Raw genomic sequence first — 23,639 nt, forward strand, 5'->3', positions numbered from 1 at the left:
TCTATGCCCCCTTATTTCTGATTTCAAAGTCTTTGGGTTTAGTGGCTTTGAATGTTCAAGTAGGACTTGGCCTAACTTGGTGCCTTCTTCATATTCTTTCATGGAGAGGGGTCGCGTGAGGGACCACTTCTGCACCATTTTCAACTTTTGATGAACCCTGCGTCGTTTTTTATTGACTCGCAGAGCCTATCACAAGAGTTTATTTATATTTAACTCTCGTCATTCAAAGATCCAAAAAGCTAAAATTATATAATTTTTAAAGTTTATTTTTTACTCTTATCTTATTGGTTTAAAATTAATAAAATAATAATATTTAATTAAAATAAAAAAATATATAAAGAGTTTGATGTTTGACTCATTTTAAAACTAATTTCTAAATTTAATAAAGTGACATTTTCTCGCCAAATTTAATTTTTATTTGAAAAGCCAATTGTAAATGCTCTTAGGTGGGACCGTGGAAAATGGTCTTCGTCAACTGTTTTTATTTATTTATATTCCTCTCCCATAAATTGACTTCAACGTCTACCACGCACTCACTCACCTTCCTTTTTCCCAAAATCACCATCTTTTTTCCTCTTAATCTTTGCGGATACTGCCATCTCCATGTACGTCGGTCTCACCTGTCCGTTGTTGAGTACCACACTTAACCCAAGTACCTCAACCAACATGCGTCCACCATTCACGGATAGAACTCTTTTCCTGTTCCTCCCTTTTGTGATGGTGTTTTTGGTAAGTTTAGCTAATGCAACGGTTCCCAACATTACCACAGATCAATCAGCTCTTTTTGCCTTAAAAGGTAGTATTTCTTATGATCCTCACAATATTTTGACAAGCAATTGGTCTAGTAATACCTCTGTTTGTAATTGGATTGGTATCACCTGTGGTTCTAAACATCACCGAGTCACAGCTTTGAACCTTTCTAATATGGGCCTTGCTGGCACCATTCCTCCACATATGGGAAATCTTTCATTTCTTGTTAAGCTAAGTGTCACAAACAACAGTTTTCATGGCTCTATACCCAACGAGCTGGCTCGACTTTACCTGTTGGAACTATTGGACTTTGGATTCAATGACTTAATTGGAGAAATCCCATCATGGATGGGGTTGTTATCCAAACTTCAATATTTGTTTCTACATGGTAATGGTTTCAATGGTACTATCCCACCATCTTTATCCAACATATCTTCGTTGGAAATAATTGATCTCGGATATAACCAGCTTTCAGGCTTCATATCTTCATCCCTGTTCAACATATCGAGCTTGCAAAGAATTTATCTTATAGAAAACACGCTTTCAGGTCCGTTGCCCTCCATTATCTTCAACATGCCTTCACTGCAAGTCATGGACCTCAAATTTAATATGTTTTCTGGTGGACTCTCAATGGACATGTTTGATCATCTTCCTAACTTACAGTGGCTTCGCTTGTCTCACAATAAGTTCTATGGCAAACTCCCATCCACTTTGTTCAAATGCAAACAACTGCAGACTTTATTCTTGGAGGTTAATAATTTTACAGGAAGAGTATCTCCAGAAATTGGAAACTTAACCATGCTTGTAAATTTATCTCTTGGCAAAAACAACTTTCAAGGTATGTTTAATCTTGTTTTAGTTAATTATATGGAGTTTTGTGTTTGATGCAATACATTTTGCTTTCTCACTTGTATGTAGAATTAGCTCTTTGAAGTATTGATTAACTTTTACAGTCTACTCACTTGTATATACAATTCCGACACAATTTGTAGGAAACTTTGACAAACCAGTCTCTAAGAATAACGTGTCGTTTAACCATGTGAGAAGCACATGTTTTTCAATTAATGCTATTAAAAAAGCATGTGAAAAACACATTCTATTAAAAAACATGTGCTTCTTACATGCCATAAAACACACAACATTCCTAGAAACTAGAAGACAAACTTGTGTACAATTCATTAAAAGCACGTTATTTTTATGAATAATAATACATAAATTGTTCATATTGTGGCAGGTGAAATTCCAAGCGAAATTGGTAATTTACAAAACCTAGAGATATTCAATATCGAGAATAACAGCTTTGTTGGCCCAATTCCATATGAAATCTTCAATATCTCTACACTACAAAGCATTGCAATAACTTTGAATAAGCTCTCAGGCCATCTTCCACCAAATATAGGCATTTTCCTTCCAAATCTTCAAGAACTCTATCTTGGGGCAAATGAATTGAGCGGAACAGTTCCCAGCTCTATCTCCAATTCATCACAACTCATGGACCTAGAATTGGTTCAAAACTCATTCTCAGGCTTAATTCCTAAAACACTTGGGAATTTAAGGCTGCTCAAGAGACTCAACTTGGGACAAAATGATTTGACTGTTGGATCGCAAGAATTGAGCTTTTTGATCTCTTCTTTGTCGAATTGCATATATCTCAAAGCATTAATTTTATCAGACAATCCACTAAATGACATCATGCCTAATTTCGTTGGAAATCTCTCTAATTCTCTTCGAAGATTTTCAATGTTTAATTGCAGTATTAAGGGCAGCATTCCTAGTGATATTGGAAATTTAAGTAGCTTGACAGCTTTGAACCTGCGAACAAATGAATTGGATGGACCAATTCCAGCGACAGTGGGAAGGTTGCACATGCTTGAAGGTTTGTTCCTTCAAAGTAATAGACTAGAAGGTCCCATCCCATCTGATCTTTGTCGTTTAGAGAGCTTGTTTGAATTAAACTTAGCTGGTAATGAGCTTTCTGGACATATTCCTATATGCATGGATAATCTAACTTCTCTAAGACATCTCTACTTAGGCTTCAACCAATTAACTTCTACTGTTCCCATGAGCTTGTGGAGTCTAACATACCTCTTGGAGGTCAACCTCTCATCAAATTCTCTAAGTGGCTCTCTCACATTAATGAATATTGGAAATATGAAGGTCTTGACAAAATTGGATTTATCAAGAAATGAGTTGTCAGGCGGTATTCCAATAACAATTAATGGCCTTAAAGATCTAGTTCACCTCTCATTTGCAAACAATCGATTAGAAGGCTCAATTCCTGAATCATTTGGTGAATTAGTAAGCTTGGAGTACTTGGATCTTTCGAGTAATAATTTAGCTGGAGAGATTCCAAAGTCCTTAGAAGTTCTCCAATATCTCAAATATTTGAACGTATCTTTTAACAAACTACAAGGAGAAATTCCTTCAGGCGGACCATTCATAAACTTTTCGGCTGCATCATTTATGTCAAACAAGGCACTTTGTGGTGCTTCCAGACTACAAGTTCCCCCATGTAAAGAAGGTGCTCCTCGACCAAAAAAGGCTACAACAATTCGTGCACTAAAGTATGTATTATTGGCAATTGGGTTAACAATACTTGTAGTGGCCTTTTTATTAGCTTGGATAAGATGTCAAAAAAGGATTGTCAAATTTCCAGTTGAGGAAGAGTCGTTACTTGTAACAACATGGAGAAGAATTTCTCACCAAGAACTTCTACAAGCAACAAAAGGATTCAATTCAAACAACTTAGTTGGTGAAGGGAGTTTTGGGTCCGTATATAAAGGAACACTATTAGATGGGATGAATGTTGCAATAAAAGTTTTAAACTTGAAAGTAGAAGGGGCATTCAAGAGTTTTAATGCAGAGTGTGAAGTATTATGCAATATTCGTCATCGAAATCTAATCAAAATCATAAGTGTTTGCAGTTGCATCGACTTCAAAGCCCTTATATTGGAATACATACCTAATGGAAACCTAGAGAAGTGGTTGTATTCTCACAACCACTATTTGAGTATCTTACAAAGGCTAAATATAATGATCGATGTAGCGTGGGCATTAGAATACCTTCATCATGGTTATTCAACACCCATTGTTCATTGTGATTTGAAGCCTAACAATATCTTGTTAGATGAAGATATGGTTGCACATGTCACTGATTTTGGCACGGCCAAGCTCTTAGGTGATGGAGACTCGATGAAGAGAACTATGACTCTCGCTACCATTGGTTATATGGCACCAGGTGAGTTTTTAATTTTTATTGTACCTAGACACAAAATTATGGTCTTTTTGTAGAATGTTGTTCTTAACATTTTTTTTTTTCACTGTTGCCGAGTATAAAAGCATATTCTTATGACAAATTGTAATTTACATGTAGAGTATGGATTGGAAGGAATTGTTTCTACAAGAGGCGATGTTTATAGTTATGGTATTGTAATGATGGAAACATTCACAAGAAAGAAGCCCACAGATGACATGTTTGCTGGAGAAATGAGCTTAAAGCGTTGGGTAGAGGATTTGTTACCTCTTTCAGAAATTGAAGTTGTGGATGCCAATTTGGGAGGAACCGAAGGACATTCTGCTATGGATTGTATATCATCCATCATGCGATTAGCTTTGGATTGTTGTGCAGAGTCACCTGGACAGAGGATTGATATGAAAAATGTTTCAATCACACTCAACAAGGTCAAATTCAAGTTTCTACAAGATGTTAGAGGAGTCTAATGTGACATCGTGGTGAAGTTTGTTTACACATCTTTCATGTTTGTGCTTTTCTAAATAATCTAACAGCCATGCAACCGATGCATTTACAAAAAGGTATAGTTGATTATTGGTCTTCCTTATGAATTGTAATAAGATCTAATTGAAAATAAGTGAAGCTCACTATCACAATGTCAGATTTGTGTTTTAATTATTATTCACCACTCCATTTCTAATTCATCCAAATCCAACACTGATTTTCATAGCTCTCCTTAGTAGCTCCGCCACATAAGGATTGAGATTTTGTGGAATACTTAAGATATTCCATTCTTTGGATCATTTATTTAAGATGAATGTCCTATATGGAGACCCCAAAAAAAAAAAAAAAAAAAAAAAAAGAGAGTTGCTTTCAGTGCAAGCAGTGGTTGTTGGGGTGGCCAAATCACATTTGTGGTAAAAAAGGTTCAAATACCCTCAAACTGGCCATTGGATCGACTGAATTGCCCTCTTTGGCTAAGAGGTGGTTCAACTACCTAACGGCATCCTTTTAGTGAAAATGCACTTGAATCTCAATAGTTGGTTGGACTTATAGGCTGTCGGACTGTCAGGCCATTGAGCCTGGGATCTGTAAATTCTAGTAAAGTATGAAACCTTCATTGAACTGGCCGGCAGTGTCCAAATAAAAAGGTTTCTCAATTATGCTTCCTAGGTATTTTATTCTGTTGGGTGTTCACAAGACAAGTGGCACATTGTAACATTTCACCCAAACTGGGATACTTGCAGAGCTGCTGTTAGAGAGATGCATGCCAGGTTGTCATTTCCTAAGAACCATGAGCGTCCCGGCTTATATGGGAACTGGTAAGGAGCATTTCCGAGAATGGTAAGATAAGTTTCCTCATCCCTCATCTTGAAAGTGTAAAAACCATTCTCTAGAAGCATGTTACTTCCAATTCTTGAATGCCCAATCTTTCAATAAGTGAAAATGAAGTGTTTTATCCATGAAGTATCCCACCAAAGCATTCTTCCATTGGCTATATATGCCCCCCTGTAAAACTCACTCTCTTCATTTTCTGTTTCTCTCACTGAGGATCATAAAAATCAGACGACCTGTTTCTTCATTTTCCGTTTTTCTTACTCTCTTCATTTTCAGTATAACTCTCACTCTCTTCACCCAAATCAATCTGACCTCCAGCCAAGCGCCTCACAACCTATACCTCGGTGTCGCTTTCAGCTCCATCGCCCACTTCTCCGCCGACCTCGGACCTCCAACCAACTCACCTGTCACTTGCTTTGTTACCACTCTCTCTCTCTCTCTCTCTCTCTCAAAGATTTGATATCTTTCAATTGGATATTTCTTTTCTGCTTCAAAGATTTGAACATTGACAAAGTGAATGGAAGTGGTTGCTCTAAAACCAATTAAAAAAAATGATATTTAGTTAAAGTAGAGAAATATTTAGAGAGTTTTTTATTTGATGCTTATTAAAAGTGATTACCTAAATAACTAAAGTAAAATTTTTAGCTAAACTTTGAGGAGCTCGTTGGGATAATGCTCTAAGTCTTGCGTTTAGTTTAGTGACTTTGAATTATCAAGAGGTATGACTAATTTCTTTCCTATTGGTCCAGTTGGGCTGTCATCATTTTCGAAGAGAGTTCATCATTAGGGAACTAAAGTCCAATTACAAAACGATTAAATAACTTAAATTTCGTTGTCTAGAGGAAGATCACGAGGAAATATAAGCGGAAATGCTATCAGTGGCCCAGTGAGGGTGCTAATTGTCCGCCCCTGCTCCGTTTTTTTTGACTCCCGTCGATTACAAAATCTGCATTAGGTGGGAAATGATCTTCTTCCAACGACTTTTATTTATTTATTTTTTTCATTCCTTCTCTCCTAGAAATTGACTTCAAAGTCTAAGTCCACTCATGCACCTTCCTTTTTCCCAAAATCGCCATCTGTTTTCCCTCTTAAATCTTCGCGATCTCACCTGTCCGTTGTTGAGTAGCACACTAAGTCACTAACCCAAGTACCTCAACCAACATGCGAGCACCATTCATGGATAGAACTCTTCTCCTGTTCCTGCTTTTTGTGATGGTGTTTTTAGTAAGTTTCCACTACAAAAATTGAATAATTTTTTGACTAAAGGTTTCTGACGTGTTAATGGTATTAATCAGAAAAGTAAAAATTTAACTTTAGCTGGAGAGATTCCAAAGTTATTAGAAGTAATTCAGTATCTCAAATATTTGAACGTGTCTTTTAACATACTACAAGGACAAATTCCTTAAGGAGGACCATTTGTAAACTTCTCGGCTGCATCATTTATGTCAAACAAGGCAATTTGCGGTGCTCTCAGACTGCAAGTTCCCCCATGTAAAAATGGTGCTTCTCAACCAAAAAATGCTACAACAATGCGTGTACTAAAGTTTGTATTATTGGCAATTGGGTTAACAATACTTGTAGTGGCCTTTGTATTAGCTAATTGGATAAGATGTCAAAAAAGGAATGTCGGATTTCCAGTTGAGGAAGAGTCGTTACTTGCAACAACATTGAGAAGAATTTCTCACCAAGAACTTCTACAAGCAACAAAAGGATTCAATGTTAACAACTTAGTTGGTGAAGGGAGTTTTGGGTCAGTATATGTTGAGAAATAATTCCATATTGCCTGTGGACAAGATCTTGGGCATGTTTATAAGGAATGAACCCTTTCTTATTGAACCGATTTTATGAGATGAGTTAGGCTCAAGAATTTCTTCACGGTATCAAAGTTTACCACAAGACAGATAAGGTCCACACTACTTACCATGTGATAAGGATCGGGAAAAAATACTGGCCTGCACGTGAGGGATGGTGTTGAAGAATAATCTCACATTGGCTGTGGACAAGACCTTGGGCATGTTTATAAGGAATGTGTAATCCTCTCCCTATAGAACTGGTTTTATGAGATAAGTTAGACCCACTAATTTCCTCAGTATATAAAGGAATACTATTAGATGTGACGAATGCTGCAATTAAAGTTTTAAACTTGCTAGTAGAAGGGGAATTCAAGAGTTTTTACTTGTAATTAAATTAATTAATTTCGAATAAAAAAATAAAAAAAAAGGTTATTAAAAAAAAGTGATCCACCCTGGGTTACCTTGTGACATAGCCAAGGGTCACCCATAACCCACGACTTGTGACCTTGCATGGGTCACGACCAGACCCACGATGGGGTCTGGCTGTGACCTCGTCGTGGGTCTGTTGACATGTGACCCAATTTTATTATATTTTTTTTAGGAAATGAAAATTTGAGGGTGTTTTAATATGTTTCATGGCCTTCGTTAGGACTTAAAGTCAAATCCTAACGGATGTGATAGATTGCATCAAATTAGAAGTTTTAGAGGTAAAATTGAGAATTTTTGAACTTTGGGTGTTATGTCAAAATGCATAGAAGTTCATGGGGCATTTGTGAAATTTTTCCAATCTTTTTCTAGTAAGATACTTGTATCTTTTTTGCTCTGATTGTTGTTTTTTTGTACAAGATATGATTATTTTTTTTAGTTTATGTTATTGTTTAATTAGTTTTTTTTTTTTTAAATTTTTTTTTCTAATTTCTAATTTTTATTATTTTTAATTTTTTATGCATAATGCACATTGTTCACGTGCTTAATTGATGGACAACATTGGCTATCAAGATTTCAATGGAAGTGGGATAAGTATACCACAAAAAAGAAGAAGTTATTTTCTATTATATTAGTATTTCTATTTTTCCATTTTTAATCTTTATTATATGAGATTCTGTTCTTCCGTTTCCTTCTTTTGTTCTAATTTATATATTATTTTTTAATCAAATTATTTATTTTTTCGGGTAAATATCTTATAAATTCCTGAGTTAGCGCGTGAAAACTGAAAACTCCCTAAACTTTTTTTTTTCCCTCGAATTTTTACTCTCTAGGTTAATCGAAAAGGCCAATTAACCCCTAACGTTACATTTTTCACCAAATGTTTAACGCCCATCAGTCCCAACTAAACGAACCGTTTTGCTATGCCAGTTTTTTTTTTTTTTTTTTTCACCTTACTTTAAAATATTAATTTTGTATTAATTTAATTTAAAAATTAAATCTAAAAAAAATAAAAAATTGAAGGGGTGGCCAAGGGTGGGGCTGCCAACCTTGGCCACCCCCAAACTAACCTTTTGGGTGTTGGGGTGGCCGGAAAGCCACCCGTATCCCCCTAGGGGTGGCCGCACCAACGTTGGCCACCCCTTCAATTGTTTTTGTTTCTAGATTTAATTTTTAAATTAAATTAATAAGAAATTAATATTTTAAAGTGGGGTGAAAAAAAGCTGACATGGCAAAATGGTGCATTTAGTTGGGACTGACCGGTGTTAAACATTTGGAGGAAAATGTAACGGTAAGGGTTAATTCGACTTTTCGATTGACCCAAGGAGTAAAAATTCAAAAAAATAAAGTTTAGGAAGTTTTCTGTTTTCACGCGTTTGACTCTTGAATTTATAAGATATTTACTTAATTTTTTCTTTTGTAAATTTTACATTAAATTCAATGAAATGATACTGAGAGAAAAAAATTTTGAATTGTTATTTTTGATACAAGGTATGCCCATTTTTTTGTTTACACTATGTTGATTAGTAGTAGGTTATTTTCTAAAAGAATGACAGATTTTCAAAAAATTCAAAATTCAAAATTCAAAATTCAAAAAAAAAAAAAAAAAAAAAAACCTATTAACATTCTTTTGTTCAACTAGAATAAGGTATCAACAATCTCATACTTTTTTAGTACACTTCTTTATTTATGTGAGTGTAATAAAAATATTCCTTAAAAAAATTGTTGATAAGGAGAAAGTTCAACTGAAACACAAAGGTTTACCACGTTACTATTTAAGAGAAGAAATTATTATACAGTGGAGGGGAATTGGCATTATATTAGATTTTTTATTTATTTATTTATTTATTTTTCAATTCTTGAAGTGCCTTATCCATAAACTATCCCACCAAAGCAATATTCTACAACTGGCTTTGCAGAATAGCTATCTTATGCCGCCTTATTTCTGATTTCAAAGTCTTTGGGTTTAGTGGCTTTGAATGTTCAAGTAGGACTTGGCCTTCTTATGCCCCCTTATTTCTGATTTCAAAGTCTTTGGGTTTAGTGGCTTTGAATGTTCAAGTAGGACTTGGCCTAACTTGGTGCCTTCTTCATATTCTTTCATGGAGGGGTCGCGTGAGGGACCACTTTTGCACCATTTTCAATTTTTGATGAACCTTGCGTCTTTTTTTATTAACCCACGCAACCTATCACAATAGCTTATTTATATTTAACTCTCGTCATTCAAAGAGCCAAAAAGCTAAAATTATATAATTTTTAAAGTTTATTTTTTACTCTTATCTTATTGGTTTAAAATTAATAAAATAATAATATTTAACTAAAATAGAGAAATGTATAAAGAATTTGATATTTTACTCATTTTAAAAGTAGTTCTCTAAATTTAATAAAATGACTTTTTCTCGTCAAATTTAATTTTTATTTGAGGAGTCAATTGTAAATGCTCTTAGGTGGGACCGGGGAAAATGGTCTTCGTCAACGATTTTTATTTATTTATATTCCTCTCCCATAAATTGACTTCAACGTCTACCACTCACTCACTCACTCACCTTCCTTTTTCCCAAAATCACCATCTTTTTTCCTCTTAATCTTTGCGGATACTGCCATCTCCATGTACGTCGGTCTCACCTGTCCGTTGTTGAGTACCACACTTAACCCAAGTACCTCAACCAACATGCGTCCACCATGCATGGATAGAACTCTTTTCCTGTTCCTCCCTTTTGTGATGGTGTTTTTGGTTAGTTTAGCTACTGCAACGGTTCCCAACATTACCACAGATCAATCAGCCCTTTTTGCCTTAAAAGGTAGTATTTCTTATGATCCTCACAATATTTTGACAAGCAATTGGTCTATTAATACCTCTGTTTGTAATTGGATTGGTATCACCTGTGGTTCTAAACATCACCGAGTCACAGCTTTGAACCTTTCTTATATGGGCCTTGCTGGCACCATTCCTCCACATATGGGAAATCTTTCATTTCTTGTTAAACTAAGTGTCACAAACAACAGCTTTCATGGCTCTATACCCAACGAGCTGGCTCGACTTTACCTGTTGGAACTATTGGACTTTGGATTCAATGACTTCAATGGAGAAATCCCATCATGGATGGGGTTGTTATCCAAACTTCAATATTTGTTTCTACATGGTAATGGTTTCAATGGTACTATCCCACCATCTTTATCCAACATATCTTCGTTGGAAATAATTGATCTCGGATATAACCAGCTTTCAGGCTTCATATCTTCATCCCTGTTCAACATATCGAGCTTGCAAAGAATTTATCTTATAGAAAACACGCTTTCAGGTCCGTTGCCCTCCATTATCTTCAACATGCCTTCACTGCAAGTCATGGACCTCAAATTTAATATGTTTTCTGGTGGATTCTCAATGGACATGTTTGATCATCTTCCTAACTTACAGTGGCTTCGCTTGTCTCACAATAAGTTCTATGGCAAACTCCCATCCACTTTGTTCAAATGCAAACAACTGCAGACTTTATTCTTGGAGGTTAATAATTTTACAGGAAGAGTATCTCCAGAAATTGGAAACTTAACCATGCTTGTAAATTTATCTCTTGGCAAAAACAACTTTCAAGGTATGTTTAATCTTGTTTTAGTTAATTATATGGAGTTTTGTGTTTGATGCAATACATTTTGCTTTCTCACTTGTATGTAGAATTAGCTCTTTGAAGAATTGATTAACTTTTACAGTCCACTCACTTGTATATACAATTCCGACACAAACAGTTTGTAGCAAACTTTGACAAACCAGTCTCTAAGAATAACGTGTCATTTAAACATATGAGAAGCACATGCTTACCAATTAATGCTATTAAAAAAGCATGTGAGAAACACATTCTATTAAAAAAAAAATGTACTTCTCACATGTTATAAAACACATAACATTTGTCTCAAAGGAATAGCTCAATCGGCTGTGGACCACGCCTAATGAAGCGGAGGTCACTAGTTCGAATCTCCTTTCCCCCTTCTCATTTCCCTTGTGTGGACATGTCAAAAAAAAAAAATAATAAAAGACACACACACACACAACATTCCTAGAAACTAGTAGACAAACTTGTGTACAATTCATTAAAAGCACATTATTTTTCTGAATAATAATACATAATCGTTCATATTGTGACAGGTGAAATTCCAAGGGAAATTGGTAATTTACAAAACCTAGAGCTATTCAATATCGAGAACAACAACTTTGCTGGCCCAATTCCATTTGAAATCTTCAATATCTCTACACTACAAGTCATTGCAATAACTTTGAATAACCTCTCAGGCCATCTTCCATCAAATATAGACCTCTTCCTTCCAAATCTTCAAAAGCTGTTTCTTGGGGGAAATGAATTGAGTGGAACAGTTCCCAGCTCTATTTCCAATGTTTCACAACTCACTGACGTAGAATTGGTTCAAAACTCATTCTCAGGCTTAATTCCTAAATCACTTGGGAATTTAAGGCTCCTCGAGAGACTTAACATAGGAGAAAATAATTTGACTGTCGGATCTCTAGAATTGAGCTTTTTGATCTCTTCTTTGTCGAATTGCATATATCTCAAAGCATTAATTTTATCAGACAATCCACTGAATGACAACATGCCTAGTTCTGTTGGAAATCTCTCTACTTCTCTTCCAAGATTTTCGATGTTTAATTGCAATATTAAGGGCAGCATTCCTAGTGATATTGGCAATTTAAGTAGCTTGATAGCTTTGAACCTACGAACAAATGAATTGGCTGGACCAATTCCAACTACAGTGGGAAGGTTGCACATGCTTGAAGGTTTGTTCCTTGAAAGTAATAGACTAGAAGGTCCCATCCCATCTGATCTTTGTCGTTTAGAGAGCTTGGTTGAATTAAACTTAACTGGTAATGAGCTTTCAGGACATATTCCTACATGCATGGATAATCTAACTTCTCTAAGACATCTCGACTTAGGCTTCAACCGATTAACTTCTATTGTTCCCATGAGCTTGTGGAGTCTAACATACCTCTTGGAGGTCAACCTGGCATCAAATTCTCTAAGTGGCTTTCTCACATCAATGAATATCGAAAATATGAAGGTCTTGATAAAATTGGATTTCTCAAGAAATCAGTTGTCAGGTGGTATTCCAAGAACAATTAATGGCCTTAAGGATATAGTTCACCTCTCCTTTGCAAACAATCGATTAGAAGGCTCAATTCCTGAATCATTTGGTGAATTAGTAAGCTTGGAGTTCTTGGATCTTTCGAGTAATAATTTAACTGGAGAGATTCCAAAGTCCTTAGAAGTACTTCAATATCTCAAATATTTGAACGTGTCTTTTAACATACTACAAGGAGAAATTCCTTCAGGAGGGCCATTTGTAAACTTCTCGGCTGCATCATTTATGTCAAACAAGGCACTTTGCGGTGCTCCCAGACTGCAAGTTCCCCCATGTAAAGAAGGTGCTCCTCGACCAAAAAAGGCTACAACAATGCGTGCACTAAAGTATGTATTATTGGCAATTGGGGTAACAATACTTGTAGTGGCCTTTTTATTAGCTTGGATAAGATGTCAAAAAAGGAATGTCAAATTCCCAGTTGAGGAAGAGTCGTTACTTGCAACAACATGGAGAAGAATTTCTCACCAAGAACTTCTACAAGCAACAAAAGGATTCAATTCAAACAACTTAGTTGGTGAAGGGAGTTTTGGGTCCGTATACAAAGGAACGCTGTCAGATGGGATGAATGTTGCAATAAAAGTTTTAAACTTGAAAGTAGAAGGGGCGTTCAAGAGTTTTGATGCAGAGTGTGAAGTACTATGTAATATTCGTCATCGAAATCTAATCAAAATCATAAGTGTTTGCAGTTGCATCGACTTCAAAGCCCTTATATTGGAATACATACCTAATGGAAACCTAGATAAGTGGTTGTATTCTCACAACCACTATTTGAGTATCTTACAAAGGCTAAATATAATGATCGACGTAGCGTGGGCATTAGAATACCTTCATTATGGTTATTTGACACCCATTGTTCATTGTGATTTGAAGCCTAACAATATCTTGTTGGATGAAGATATGGTTGCACATGTCACTGATTTTGGCACGGCCAAGCTCTTAGGGGATGGAGACTTGATGAAGAGAACTATGACTCTCGCTACCATTGGTTATATGGCACCAGGTGAGTTTTTAATTTTTATTGTACCTAGACACAAAATTATGGTCTTTTTGTAGAATGTTGTTCTTTAACATCTTACTCAAATAGTTAAGAAGAGAATACAGAATGGCATTTTTTTTGTATAAAAGCATATTCTTATGACAAATTGTAATTTACATGTAGAGTATGGATTAGAAGGAATTGTTTCTACAAGAGGCGATGTGTATATATAGTTATGGTATTGTAATGATGGAAACATTCACAAGAAAGAAGCCCACAGATGACATGTTTGCTGGAGAAACAAGCTTGAAGCGTTGGGTAGAGGATTTGTTACCTCTTTCAGAAATTGATGTTGTCGATGCCAATTTGCGACAAACTGAAGGACATTCTGCTATCGCTATGGATTGTATATCATCCCTCATGCGATTAGCCTTGGAGTGTTGTGCAGAGTCACCTGGACAGAGGATTGATATGAAAAAAGTTTCAGTCACACTCAACAAGATCAAATTGAAGCTTCTACAAGATGTGAAAGGAGTGTAACGCGAGAGCGTGAAGTTTGTTTACAGCTCTTTCATCGCCATGGTGGAGAGGGGATTGATTTGACCGGCCAACCAATCAATGGCGATGGAGAAAGATGTAGAAGCCGTGATGGTGAATGCCGAGCTCTTCTCATATTAGTTAGAGGGGTAATGAAGAACTTATAATGCGTTTGAGGTTCAATTTCGTAAGTTAAACTAAATTGTATCATAAAAAATTTATAATTTTAAAGTACTTTTAAAAAATTACAAATTAAAAAAATTGTATTTTCAAATCATTTAAGAGAATTCTCTTATATGATTTGAAAATACAATTTTTTAGAAATATATTATTTTAATTGTAATTTTAAATATTAAATCACCATTTTATCAAATATTTCAACCAACTTTTAAAATTTACATTTTAAATTCACACGTTTTAAGCTTAAAAATATGAGTAATGTTACAAGTTATTTTATGATCAGTTTAGGATTGCGTTCGAGGGGCCTAAAAATACTTTAACTCTAAAAAAGTCCGTTTGAAAAAAAAAAAAAAAAAAAAGAAGGTATATGTTTGGTAAAAAAAGATTAAAAACACTTTTAATGGTCCAAAAAGCTTAAAAGGGTTTTTTGACTTAAAAGCTATATTTCTTAAACGCAAGTTCAAACAGGCTCTAGAACACTAGCAGCAAACTCCCTATAGCTCATTCTCTTCCCTATATTTAGGAAAAATCTCAAAAAAAAACCACCAAAAAACACCAACATTAGAAGTCCTAAATATAACCAACATCAAAAGGGCATCTTTAGGGGGTGTTTGGCAAAGGTGTTGGGCCAGCCTAGATACTGTAGATTTTTGATATATGTGTATTTAATAAAATAACTCTTAGTAGAATTACCATATTAGCCTTAACTTTTTTTCTTTTTGTTTTCCAGCCCTCTCGATTACCCTCCATCTCCCTCACTTTCTTTCCTCTCCCTGTCTTCTCACAGCCGTGAATTTCACATTCTCACTCTCTGCTCTCACAGCCTCTCGCCCTCTCCACACTCTCTCCGCTTGCTCTGTTCTATTTTTTTGTTCACCGCCTATTCTGTTTCTTGGGTATTTGAAAGAAGGTTTCCAAGCTCACAGCTATGAATTTCACATTCTTTCACTGCCATTTCTTCAAAGGCCAGGACTACGAGGCACCTTTTCTTTTCCATTCTTTGTCTTTTCATTGAAATTTTTCTGTGTGTTGATTGTTGTGGCCGTGGGTTAGTTTTTCTGAGGTTTTGCAGAGGAGTTGTGATTCTTTGAATGATATTTTTGTGTTGTTGTTCTGCGATTATGGGTAATTCCATTTTTGTGCCTGGGATCTTTGGGTTTTTCTTGATTTTTGTTTCTCGATAAGTTTTACCTGGGCCAACATTTTCTTCTTTTTTGTACTCCCTGATTACTTTGATGGACATGAAGCTAGCGCAGGGGGGACACCCAAAATATAAAACCCTAACTATTTGCCTAGAGAATCAGTGAAAAATGAATGAAACTACTTTAAAATCCTACACACAGCAGAAATAACCATAAAATCAGCTATAAAGGATCCAAAATCCCAATTTCCAAACATTTCCCTTCCCCGATTTTCTAGACAACCAAACAGGGAAAAAAACACAAAAAGTATCCAGAGAAAAATAAGGGCAATATGGTCAAAGAAGCTGAAATATTGATGTTAAAAGTTCAAAATTGGATGGTCAACTAGTCAAAAGGTGAACAGGGTCTAGGACAACCCTGTTGCCAAACGAAGCCTTAGTGTTTCCCAATGTAGATGCACAATGCATTATTAAATTATAAAAAAACGATTCTCTCCTCTTTCCTTCACATGTTCCAACAATTCTCTCATTTCTCATTGGTTGCAATGATAAAAAGAAATAGAATTTAATTCATATAGGAAAAAATAAAGGAATTTATTGTGAAGTGTTTTTTTATAAGGAATAAAAAAGTAGTTTTATTTCCTAAATTGAGGGAAAATGATTAGGAAACTGGTGTTAGTGCTCTTAGAGTCATCCTAAAGTCTTTCTAATTGTGATATGGCTTTTAAAATTACCGTTGAATTTGAGATATAATGTATTAATCTTTGATCTATTGGTAATTTTAAAAGTCACATTACATTTAGACTGACTCTAAGAGAACTCTATACTTATAGCATTACTCTAAAAATATTAGACCGTAAATGTACGTTATACGGTTGGTTCGAAGGACCCGCCAATACCAAATCACAAAACTTTCCTGGCATTTTCTTGAATTTCCTTCTTTTTTGCCCCTGTTCATATATTTGGATTTAACAAATGGAAACCCAGAAAAGTACAAAACCGACGTTTGTTCTGGTTGGTGACCAGAAGCTGTTCCAGGTGACAGGTGTGATCCTTGTTTCAAAAGGTTAGTTCCAAAAGTATCGTTGGTTTTTCGTTCGCTTCTCGCTTTGTTTTCACTCATCTATTTATGTATATCACTACACCAACTTCTTAGCTTCGCTTTGAATTCATTCTTGTGTGTTCTTAATTTATAAATTTTCTTTCGTTTTCCTGATGTTGGTATGTGCCACCAAACCCTGAATTCGGCTCATAGAGTCCAATGCGTTGGTGGGTCGGTTTCAGAAAAAGAAAGAGAAAGGACTCAGAGCAATAGAAGGTGTTACTGGCTTAAGGTTCTCCTTCTAATCTTTGTTTTAAAGGTGCGTATCTTTTATAGGATTAATTAATGGCCAAATTTTCTTTATCATGTTGGGAAAAGAGATGGTGGTTGTGGTTTTGTCTTAAAATTTCGGATACTTGAAGCTTTGCCGAGAGATAATGGTCTAATGGGGAAGCAAGGTTCCCCAAGAAGTCCGCGTCCTGGAGTTCAGAATGTTGACTTGTCATTAGGGATGAAGGAATTTCAGTGTAGATGTCAAGAAACTTTACCGGGTAGTGATCCCTCTATAGGAAGGAGAATGTCATGGGGTGATAAAAACTGGAATCCCAAAACTGTATTACTTCATGGGTTGAAGAATGATTCTGCAAAATATAGTGCTTTTAAGGGAGTCTATGTAGGGAAAAGGCATCTGTGGGTTCGTAAATACGTGAGGTCAATTGCTTTTATGTTCGGGTTGATGGGTTTCTTTCTCCTGTTTGATTCTCTCTTGGTGTCCATTTTTGATTTGAGAAACCTTCAGCATCATTCAACCCAAATAAAATCAAGTGGGCTTAAGGTAAATGTTTCCTGAAGCAATACTAAGTTGGAACTCAAGAAATAGGTGTTTTCATTGGCCACAATGTATCTATCTGAGTTTAGGTGACACTCATCATAATTTATCCTGATTGGTGCCTATTGGAGAATCTCACTTTTTTTTTTTTCATTGTTATTCTGAATCCATTTTAGGTTACTCAGTCAAGTTTCTAATTCTTTTGTGTATGTACTCTCCTGTTGGTGAATGTTCCATTCATATGTAATTTAGCATCATTTTATAACTGAAATTCTGCAGCAGGTGATCTGTGTACATTATTGATGGATTTCTTATTGTGTTTATAACTGAAGTCCACTAATGTAACACCTACCCTTTTGTTGCCGAGTTGGTGTGGGATGAAAGAATCAAAACTGATCTTTGCATGTCTGCGTCTGCGGATTTACTCTGCAGGTTCAAGATTTTAGCTGCTAGTTGTCGTGGGGATTTGCATTTTGGGTGTGCTTTATGTGAATCATCTAGTTTGTAAAGTTTCTTTAGTCCTTCGGCAAGATTTTTCTCTACCAAATGTGCAAGTTGTAAATAATCAATTCTAAAATTAGGATGATATTCTTAATTCATTCTACATAATATCTGCTGCATCTATTTTCCATAGGAGGACGATAGAGGTGCCTTCATCAATGAAGAAAAATCATCAGTACAGATGTATGACCGGCTACACAATTTGGCATCCAGTGCTCTTGCAGAGGTTAGCCGCTAACTTTTATGTTTGGTACAGATTTTCTGATTAGCTTGTCAAATTAGGTTGATTGAATTTCTTTTATCCAAATATCTGTGATCTTAATTATGATTTAGAAAGAGTTTAAGCAACGGTCGTCAAGGTTATGGGAGGAGCCATATCGGCAGGCATCTGCATGGAAACCATGTGCAGGCAGAAAGGTTCCAACAAATCTAGGTATTTGATCTTTCATCCACTTTGATTGGTGTGTTTTGTAAAATTATCTTTTAAATGCTACATAAGCAGTGATCATATTGTCCTATAAATTTCATATGATAGCTAGTTTCTTTTTATTAGGTCAAATGATAGTTACTATAATTGAATTCTTGATTGCATATGTTACTCTGAAATTTATCATGTGTTTGGACAGGGAAATTTGACAAAAATAATGGCTACATATTAATCAGTGCAAATGGTGGGCTCAATCAACAACGAGTTGCTGTAAGTACCTTAGCTGCCTTGAGTTCATAAGTATCCTTACACAACAATAGTCTGATTGCTGGATAAATATTTGGTGTTGGAAAAATAAAGTAGCCTAGGAAAACCTTGCTATTCCACCTAGTGGGAAAAGGAAATACTAAGGACACCTCCAACCTTGTTCATTACAGAACTCTTTGTCAAAGACTCTTACCCCATACAATGGCCATGGATCCTACATGCTTGTTGAGAATGAGGGCTTTGAATAGGAGGGGAAAGCTTCTACCCAATCGTCATTATCCAATACTTGTTAAAGAAGAGATGTTTATATAGTTGAAGCTGTAGAGTCGTTTATGGAGCAAGGAGTAATTATGTTGAACTGTTTTAGTCTAAGCTTATTGTGTGTTTACTAGTATCACCTATGCTAATTTTTCTAGCAACTGATATGGGTTTTCTTTGAGCTCTCTCAAGAAATGGGTTCCTGATGTCAAAACATGAATCTATAGGTTTCATCCATTGTAGAGGAGAACCGAGAACGTCCCCAGAAGTTTGAGTTATGAAAAACCTTCAGGATGTTTATGTAAACATAGTGCTTAATATAAACTCGAGGCCAAGTGTTTAAGATTAGACTATGTCTTACTATTTCCATCATGTACATTTAATTGGGTACTTCAGTTGTCATCAGAATATGAATTCTAATAAGATCAACTTGAAAATAAGTGTAGCACACTTTGACAATGTCAGATTTGTGTTTCTTTTTAGTTTTAGATCTTTTATTTCAATTAATGCTAGTTTCTTTGCTGATGTGTTTTGGTGGAGCTTACTTTGTCATCTCTTCTTGTGATCTTTTCGTCAGTTTCCTCCTCCACTAGTCAAACTGACTAAGCTATTGTTAATGCTCACAGATTTGCAATGCTGTTGCTGTGGCATCTCTTCTTAATGCAACTCTGGTTCTTCCACAATTTCTATATAGTAACGTCTGGAATGATCCCAGGTTTGAGATCATATCTGAGATTATTTATGAAAATAGTTTGTTTCAGATTGTTTACTTGTACACACCATCTGTATTGCTTTGCTGTAGATTTGTGGGTCAATGTTGGTCTAGCATTCTAAAAAATCAACTAAACTAGTTTTGTTGGTTGTATGGTTTGCTTCATGAAAATGCTCTTCCTCTGTGATTTTTTTTTCCTGCTATCTAATTTACATTGATTTTTTTAGTGCTAATCCTCCGTTCAGCCTTTGTTATCTTATTATAAGTCATCACTCCAATTAATTCCTGTTAACTTTAAAGGGAGGCTCCCTAGGGCCAAGTGCTTACTTCAGTTACTGCCATGTATGTTGTGAACAACAGTTCTCTGTTACTTGAATACCTCCATAGTTTTACTTTGGTTATCATAACTACAGGACAGTGGGATGGGGATGGAGCTTCAGTGTTTAGTTAAACCAAGCAGTTTAGTCATTTTCGGTTTTTGAACCAACTGATACAATGCTACTTATAGTTATCATTATCCTTTATCCCAAATATTGTTTGTCAAAACCATAGTGTTCTTCTCTTCAAAAGCCCCCTATGTCTGGGAGCAATATTGGTCCTCTATAGCGTCTCATCCTCTGATAAGTTAATGCATCTTAAGCCACAAAATAAAATAACAATAAAAAGTTGCTTTTTAAGCTTGGAAGTCACTACCACCCTCTGTGAACTGAGGATGGAGTTGATGATGTCACAAAAGGAGAAATCAAATTATATATTTATTTCTTTTTCTCGCCTATAAATAATTTGCATTATATGGATATCTTTTAGCTTAAATGAACAATAGCTTCTGAGTATCTGAATGACATAAACCAAAGAACGACATATTCGAACTATAATGAACTGTATACTCATTCCTAGAACTTTTGGTTGATTAGTTGATAGGTCTTTCATGATATCTCTGATTCAATTAAAATTCCTAATCCAATTACTGGTTATTTGTAAATTTTTAATTTTGGTGCAAGTGCCCCAGTTGTTGATGACACATTTAGTTTGACAAAAATGCAGCCAGTTTGGTGATATTTACCAAGAGGAGTATTTTATGAATATCTTGAAGGGTGAAATCAATGTTGTCAACGAACTCCCTCCTCATCTGAGATCACTTGACATTGAAGCAATAGGTAGTCTGGTATGTCATCGTCTTAATTTGGATAAAATACTATAAGAATAAGTTTCACTTATTTTTTGAGAGCATCTTAAAGCTCTAACCTTGCTTCTCAGATTACTGATGCAGATCTTGTGAAGGAGGCAAAGCCTATTGATTACATCAGACATATACTTCCCCTCCTAGTACGAAATGGAGTTGTTCACTTCCTTGGATTTGGAAATCGACTAGGTTTTGATCCATTGCCTTCTAACCTTCAGGTTATAAAACTTCCCTTAAAGCCTAAAGGTTGAATATTTCACAGTTTATATTAGTGCAATGAAAGCTAAACCTGCTACTTTTACCAGCTGACAAATCCACATCCTAAATGTGTTCTTATTGAATACAGTAATATCCTCTTGAGCACTTGATTGGGTGTTGATTGAAGTCTATTTTATGCCATGTCAACTCTTTTATGTCCTCTCAGAGAAAAAAAAAAAGAAAAAAGAAAGAAAAACTCAGAAAAAAACTCTTTTATGCTCTCTAGGTGAACTTTGTTCTTAATTGCTTAGTGCCCTAATTTTAAAATGTTCTTATGTCATCCAAAATTTTTTTTTGTCTATGCATATATTAATCATAATATAGTTCAGAAGCAGCTTTCACTTCAATATGCTTCACTGTTTTTTCTTCACTCCATTCCTAATTCACCCAGATTATATTTAATATCTTGTACTAGTCCTGCATAGTTATCTAGTATATGTCAAGGTCGGATAACTCTCATGCATACTCGCAATGCCTTTACCATTCAGTTAAATATTCTTGACATTGTGGCAGAGATTAAGATGCAAATGTAACTTCCACGCTTTGAAGTTTGTGCCAAAAATCCAACAAGTTGGATCATTATTGGTTAGAAGGATAAGAAACTATGGTGCTGCACGAAGTATGTTGGACAAACAATTGCTTGGAAACTTCATGCTTGACAATCCCTCGAACAATCATGATGCTGCTAAAGGCCCATCCAAATACCTTGCTTTACATTTGAGATTTGAAGTGGATATGGTGGCCTACTCCATGTGTGAATTTGGAGGTGGAGAAAATGAGAGAAAGGAACTTCAAGCCTATAGAGAAATCCATTTTCCTCTGCTTATTGAGCGATTAAAGAACTCAAGGTATGGCTCTTAAGGTTTTTCAAGCTATGCTTTTCTCTAGTATTGTTTTTATTGAACATCTTTTAGTTGACCGATCTATCTCCACCATATTGATGTTTGCAGCCCTATTTCTCCAGCAGAGTTAAGAAAATTGGGAAGATGTCCATTGACACCAGAAGAAGCGGCCCTTGTTCTAGCTGGACTTGGTTTTAAGCGTGGAACCTACTTTTATTTGGCTGGTTTTCAAATTTATGGAGGAAAATCCCGGATGGATTCATTCACCAGCCTCTATCCCAACTTGGTCACAAAGGAAACCCTCCTCACTCCTGATGAACTTGCACCTTTTAGAAATTTCTCTTCTCAGGTAAATGAGTTGTAGCTTTTTCATTTTAACACATCACATTATCTTACAATGAATCAAACTTTATTTTAGATTTCTCTGTATCTGACAGTTCTCTTGCCAACATTCATTTGATTATGAACTCGTGGTGTGGGTATTTTAAACCAGTGTCTAGGTTCATTTGATCTCCACTCAGCAATTAGAGAAAATCATATAAGGAAAACTGCATAATTAAAGAGGGATGTCTTAAGCAAATTTCAGTTTTTTATGTTCCTTCTCATTTTTACATCACTGAAAGAGTGTTTGCTGGATTTCAGAGTTCTAAAATTTTGGTACATTTTCATCTTATCCACTAAATAATTACTGTTGCAAACTAGAGTACTTCTATTCTACAAACATTATTGATGTTCAACATGCGTGCCCTTATGTTATATGGCATAAATCAAACAAATCTACCCTAAGATGGGTGCCTATGTTATATGCAATGGAAACGATTTGCAATGAATTTCCTCACTTAAGATTATGTACTTCTAATTCCAAAGACAATTGCATAAATTGTCATAACACAATTTAGGGCCAATTTTCACTATTAAAAAGTAATGTTATTTATTAGACTGCTATGTAACTACCATACAACTGAGATGACGTGACAATGAAAATTAGTCTTTTTTATTCTTTTACAAGTGTTGATTTTAACTGCCATGTCATCAAGTTATATGATAATCGTAGAACAGTCTACTAAATAACGTTACTTACTGGCAAAATGCAGCTTTGATTAGTAATTGTGGTTCTTCACTTGATAGGAATAGTGAAGGTGATATGATATCTTGTGATTCTTTATTTCTCAACTCTTTCTTCTACTAAAGATAGAGAGTTGGTGTGGATGCAGCTGGCTGCATTGGACTTCATTGCATGTGCAACTGCCGATGTCTTTGCCATGACCGACTCTGGAAGCCAACTTTCATCCCTGGTGTCGGGATTCCGAACTTACTATGGCGGCGGCCATGCTCCTACCATGCGGCCCAACAAGAAGAGGCTGGCAGCAATTTTGTCGGAGAATAGCACCATTGAATGGCACAGTTTTGAAGATAGAGTGAAGAAGATGATCGAGGAAGGTCAAAGAGTGCGTGTTAGGGGCTTTGGTCGAAGCATTTATCGGCTGCCAAGGTGCCCGGAGTGCATGTGCAAAGCCCAATAGCATGTCCTCATGCTCACAACTCTTTTGAGGCTCTCTTATTTTTTGGACACTTTGTTTTTTTCTTCTCATCTGTGCAACATAGTTGACCTTTTCGTTGTAAATTTTCTTCTCTTTCCCTCTATATTCTTTTCATTTGTTATGTATAGACTTGACATTGAATTGTTTCAGGTTGTAGATAAGGTTATGATACAATTAGTTCATTTTTTTGATGAAAAATAATACATGATTTATTACAACTCCAATATTGGTACAATTAATTTCTATAAAAATGTAATTAAA

At 35.5% G+C, this 23,639-nt stretch overlaps 2 protein-coding genes and 1 pseudogene across 5 annotated transcripts; all 3 read left to right on the forward strand.

Annotated features, from left to right (window-relative positions):
• The first annotated feature begins 924 nt into the window (after positions 1–924).
• Positions 925–4,470, forward strand: LOC132169726 (probable LRR receptor-like serine/threonine-protein kinase At3g47570). The gene is made up of 3 exons (XM_059580713.1): positions 925–1,225; positions 1,985–3,988; positions 4,124–4,470. Exons 1-3 carry the CDS (start codon positions 925–927, stop codon positions 4,468–4,470), a joined length of 2,652 nt encoding a protein of 883 aa, XP_059436696.1.
• A 5,740-nt stretch (positions 4,471–10,210) lies between these two features.
• On the forward strand, positions 10,211–14,317 carry LOC132169727 (probable LRR receptor-like serine/threonine-protein kinase At3g47570; annotated as a pseudogene).
• Positions 14,318–16,475: 2,158 nt separating this feature from the next.
• On the forward strand, positions 16,476–23,602 carry LOC132170904 (O-fucosyltransferase 8). Of its 4 annotated transcripts, XM_059582057.1 has the most exons (11): positions 16,476–16,584; positions 16,774–16,879; positions 18,024–18,116; positions 18,224–18,323; positions 18,517–18,587; positions 19,469–19,557; positions 20,599–20,719; positions 20,812–20,955; positions 21,509–21,843; positions 21,946–22,186; positions 23,052–23,602. In XM_059582057.1, exons 3-11 carry the CDS (start codon positions 18,072–18,074, stop codon positions 23,358–23,360), a joined length of 1,455 nt encoding a protein of 484 aa, XP_059438040.1. In that variant the 5' UTR covers positions 16,476–16,584; positions 16,774–16,879; positions 18,024–18,071; the 3' UTR covers positions 23,361–23,602. The 4 variants fall into 4 exon arrangements, with proteins under 4 accessions (XP_059438040.1, XP_059438039.1, XP_059438037.1 ...); XM_059582056.1 differs by lacking the exon at positions 16,476–16,584 and having other exon boundaries at positions 16,742–16,879; XM_059582054.1 differs by lacking the exons at positions 16,476–16,584; positions 16,774–16,879 and adding an exon at positions 16,905–17,395.
• The last annotated feature ends 37 nt before the right edge of the window (positions 23,603–23,639 follow it).

The sequence above is a fragment of the Corylus avellana genome, chromosome ca2, assembly GCF_901000735.1.
Source record: "Corylus avellana chromosome ca2, CavTom2PMs-1.0".
NCBI lineage: Eukaryota > Viridiplantae > Streptophyta > Magnoliopsida > Fagales > Betulaceae > Corylus > Corylus avellana.